The following is a 4,280-nucleotide window of genomic DNA, read 5'->3' on the forward strand; positions in this document are numbered from 1 at the left end:
GGGGGCCCCCCGCGCCCGAGCCCTCGCCGCCGCCGCTGCCCAGCCGCGGGCGCCTCCGCGGGTGTCGCGATGCAACGGCCGGGAGAGTCGGGCGCCGCGCGCTTCGGGCCGCCCGAGGGCTGTGCCGACCATCGGCCGCACCGCTACCGCAGCTTCATGATCGAAGAGATCCTCACCGAGCCCCCCGGGCCCAAGGGCGCGGCGCCCGCCGCCGCCGCGGCCGCCGCGGGCGAGCTGCTCAAGTTCGGCGTGCAGGCGCTGCTGGCCGCGCGGCCCTTCCACAGCCACCTGGGTACGTGCAGCGGGCTGGGCTTGGCGGGCGGGTGGGCGACCAGCCGCGGGCTGTCCGCGAGCCATCCATCCTCCTCCTCCCCTCTGTTTCTGGAACGCCCCGGGGATGCAGCTCGGGAGCGCAGGCCCCGGGCGCGTCTCTTCTTCGCTCGCTCTAACGGGGGAAGTAGAGGGTGCGAGCGATGGGCTACGAAGTAACCAGGCCTTGCGTCCTCAGGCCTTCCCGAAAGGGTTCGTCCTTTGATTCGGGGCTCCGTTCGGCTTTTTTCAATCTGGTGATAGGCCGGACCCGAGGACCGGAACCCACGTCCCCGTGGTAGACGGAAAATCGGTCTATGCATCCCTCTGGATCAAAATGACTCCAAGCCGGGGAAGCCTGAGTTTAGCGGTAGGGTTGACTAGGCAGGCAGGAGCTGCCCAGACTGGGAAAGCTGAGACCTCTGGAGACTAGGGTCCTGTCTCATAGTATGCAGATGGTGGCCCGAGCCGTCCTCGACCTCCCAGAGCCCTGTGCTTTTCAACCAGCGACAAACCGAGGCCTCTGCTGCAGCCAGAGCTCTGTAGGCCTTGTTTGCGGGAAGGAGGCCTGGCTGTGATCCGCTGGCCCTTCCACTTGCAGGCGAGCTGGACTTCCAGGTCCTAAACCTCTTGCTCAGACCTTCTCTGTCTTGGCCTCCCGTCTTGGAGGCTTGCGGGGCAGTCTGCTCTGTACTGCGCGCCTTCTCCATCTTGGGTTAGGACTTGTACCAACTTTCTTTGGTTGACCTCCTTCCTAGTCTTTTGGTGAAGAGTCTGTCTTCCTTTCTACCTCCTCCTCCCACCCCCACCCCCGAGGTTCCCTTCCCGCTCCCTACCGTCCTTCCTAGCTTACCTCACCCTGCCGGGTCCCCTGTTGAGGCCCACTCCTTTATGAGAAGCCCACCAGGAAAGAAAGCCTCCTTCATAGACTCGGGCTCGGCCACCCGAGGCAGACGCCAGACTCCGGTCTGTGGCAGTTGGGCCAGTTTGCCTATTTGAGGGTCATCTGGCTCCCAGCCTCTGTCACGCCTTTCACTACCAACCGCTCCGTTGTTGGTAATTTCGTTTGAAGCGGGCAAATAGCCGGTTTAGGAGTAGAGAACACGGAAGCATCTTCATGGGGGAAAAGCGTGAACAGAGACAACAAGAAGGCCCTTTCTCGGGTGCGAAGGATGCGCTGGTGACCCTCTCCTAGTTGATGTCAGAGGGCAGTGTAGGTCCTGCGCAGCCCACGAAAAGAAAAAGCAAAAGCCCACACCCCACAGCCTTCTTTTCCAAACGCGAAAGGCCCCCCCTCCAAATTCACCCGTACTCTCTGCTCTTAAGAATCCTGAAATCTCAGATTTCTCAGAATCCTGCTGGCTCACGGGAACCCAGAGCTCCTTGCTGGACTTCCCGGTACCGCTGCGTCAAGGACGGTGGCCCAGAAGGCTTGATTTAAGTCCTCAGGGAGAGGCTGGCTCCGGCCGAGCGCAGAATCCGGGTTGCGCCAAGGGCAGTGGCCTGGAAGCTGGCTCCGGCTCACCCTTGCTCTCTGCTTCCCCCACCCCCTGCAGCGGTGCTCAAGGCCGAGCAAGCTGCGGTGTTCAAGTTCCCACTGGCACCGCTCGGCTGTTCGGGGCTGGGCTCAGCGCTGCTGGCCACGGGGCCCGGGATGCCCGGGGCCGCGGGCGCCCCGCACCTGCCGCTGGAGCTGCAGCTCCGCGGGAAGCTGGAAGCCGCCGCCTCCGGGGAAGCTGGCGCGAAAGCCAAGAAGGGCCGCCGGAGCCGTACGGTGTTCACCGAGCTGCAGCTGATGGGCCTGGAGAAGCGCTTCGAGAAGCAGAAGTACCTCTCCACCCCCGACAGGTAGTGCCGGGAGAGAGGGGCTCGCGGGGACTGCGGGCCGGCGGCGCGCCCGCCGAGCCGCTGAGGGCGCGCGTTGCTCTTTTCCAGAATAGATCTCGCGGAGTCCCTGGGCCTGAGCCAGCTGCAGGTGAAGACCTGGTACCAAAACCGGAGGATGAAGTGGAAGAAAATAGTGAGTGTGGCCGGTGGCTTCCCGCGGGCTGGGGTTTTCGGGGCTCGGTCCCCCGGCATCCTCCAAGGTCTGCCTCCCCGCCCTCCTCACCCCGAGGCTTCTGCGCAGCCCACCCAGGGCCCTCCGCTCTTCCCACCCGGGTTCGCCGGGAGCTGAGCTTTTCTCCCGTCCCGGGCCCCGAGCTCCGCTCCTCCGAGCAGCGCTTTGACGGCCGCTGGTTCCTCGGGGTCGGGGTCCCCGGTGGCGACGGTTGGGTCCCCGGCGGACCCCCACCTCACCCTGGCACTGCTCGGTCCCCCTTCTCGGAACAGGTGCTGCAGGGCGGCGGCCTGGAGTCCCCCACCAAGCCCAAGGGGCGGCCCAAGAAGAACTCCATCCCCACGAGCGAGCAGCTCACGGAGCAGGAGCGCGCCAAGGAGGCGGAGAAGCCCGCGGAGACGCCGGGCGAGGCCCGCGAGGACTGAGCCGCGGGCGGGGACCCCGGGACTGGCCCGCAGCGCCCGCTCCGCTGGCTTTCGAGACGTCTCATTACTACTTCGAACGAGGACAATTCAGGGCCAACCAAGGAAGGACACGGGCCCGGGAGCCAACCCGGGATCTCAGCGAGCTCCTGCCCCCGAGGCTGGGCCGGGCGCGTCCGGCGCCACCGAAGCTTCTGGGCTGCCTCGGAGCTCCGCGGGGCCCGGCGGTCCACGCGCACTCACGTCCCGCTCCTCGCCCACACCTCCCCCCGGCCTCCAGCCGGCCCTCTGGGCTCGGACTCCCGCAGGCACACACCCGCTTCCACGCCTTGGGGACCGGGCTTCCGGGAGCAGACCCCACCCGCCCTGCCCTGCGGAGTCCGCTCCGGAGGAGCTGATGCCTGGTCCCTGATGTCGCTGGGGCTTCTACTCCCCTCTTGCGAAGACGGTGACTTTTTTTTCCAATAAAATATTTTATGACACGGCGAGGGGCTGGATGGCGGCCTCCGGAATCCGTGAGGGATGGAGGGGCAGTGAGGTAGGAAGGGCCCTGGGAATTGCAACATCCTCCGGCTCCGGAGAGGACAAGCGGTGGTGTCCCTTTCGGGCCCAATACCGCAGTAGCTAGGTTGCTTAGGAAATAACCCTAGGCGTGAGGGACCCATACGGGCTCTTCCTTCCCAGCTGTGGAGGACGGAAGGGAGCCATGTAAGTGATAGCGGTCCCCCACTAGTCCAGAAGCGCCCACGAGCTTTGAGCCTTATGAGTTGCTGATTGGGTCTCCTGGGACTTGGCCTATGCGGTCGTAAGGTGCTCCTGATCAACTCTTTTGAGGGAAGTGGGAAGCTCAGAGTGTGCGCGCGAGAGGCTAGCCGGTAGGGAATGCCTCCTGGTGTCTCTCCCAACCAAAAGGGTCTCGGTTGTTGAATTTTGGGGAGGGGGTGGTCATACCACCGTTTGTCTCTGTGGTCGGGGGTCATGGTGACCCATGCGAAAAAGTCCCTTTACTAGTTAAAGCTCAGAAAGGGGACACAGCTTGACCACGCAGTTTTAGGCGCACTAGTATTCACAGCTAGGTCCCCTCGGGGTCCCCCAAATGCTGTAGGCTTTGCGATTTGGTTTTGGCGGTGGTTGTGGCGGCTGTTTTAAAACAAAGTCTCATGGTGTTCCCCTCACTGCCTGGGAACTTACTATGTAGACTGGGTTGGCCTTGAACTCTCCGGAGAGTCGCTCAAATGCTGGCAGTTAAAAGCATTCACACCACGTATGGCAAAGGCTTTAAGAATGTGCCAGTCAGTCGTCTGCGTTAGTGATTTATTTTTTTAAATTTTGCATTTTCAAATATTTTTGTGTGTCTTTGTGTGGTGTGTGTGTGTGTGTGTGTTTGTGTAGGAAGGCGTTATGTGCACCTGAGCTGAATTCAGGTCAAGGCCGGCAGTGTCAGAGTACCTCGGAGCTGGAGTTAGGGACAGTTTAGGGGAAGCTGTGAG

General features: G+C 62.9%; 1 protein-coding gene across 1 annotated transcript; it reads left to right on the forward strand.

Moving 5' to 3' along the window:
- The first annotated feature begins 69 nt into the window (after positions 1 to 69).
- On the forward strand, positions 70 to 2,796 carry Barx1 (BARX homeobox 1). The gene is made up of 4 exons (XM_055595255.1): positions 70 to 292; positions 1,866 to 2,157; positions 2,245 to 2,329; positions 2,641 to 2,796. Exons 1-4 carry the CDS (start codon positions 70 to 72, stop codon positions 2,791 to 2,793), a joined length of 753 nt encoding a protein of 250 aa, XP_055451230.1. The 3' UTR covers positions 2,794 to 2,796.
- Positions 2,797 to 4,280: the final 1,484 nt, after the last annotated feature.

The sequence above is a fragment of the Psammomys obesus genome, unplaced genomic scaffold, assembly GCF_907164565.1.
Source record: "Psammomys obesus unplaced genomic scaffold, mPsaObe1.curated_primary_1811, whole genome shotgun sequence".
In the NCBI taxonomy this organism is placed as follows: Eukaryota; Metazoa; Chordata; class Mammalia; order Rodentia; family Muridae; genus Psammomys; species Psammomys obesus.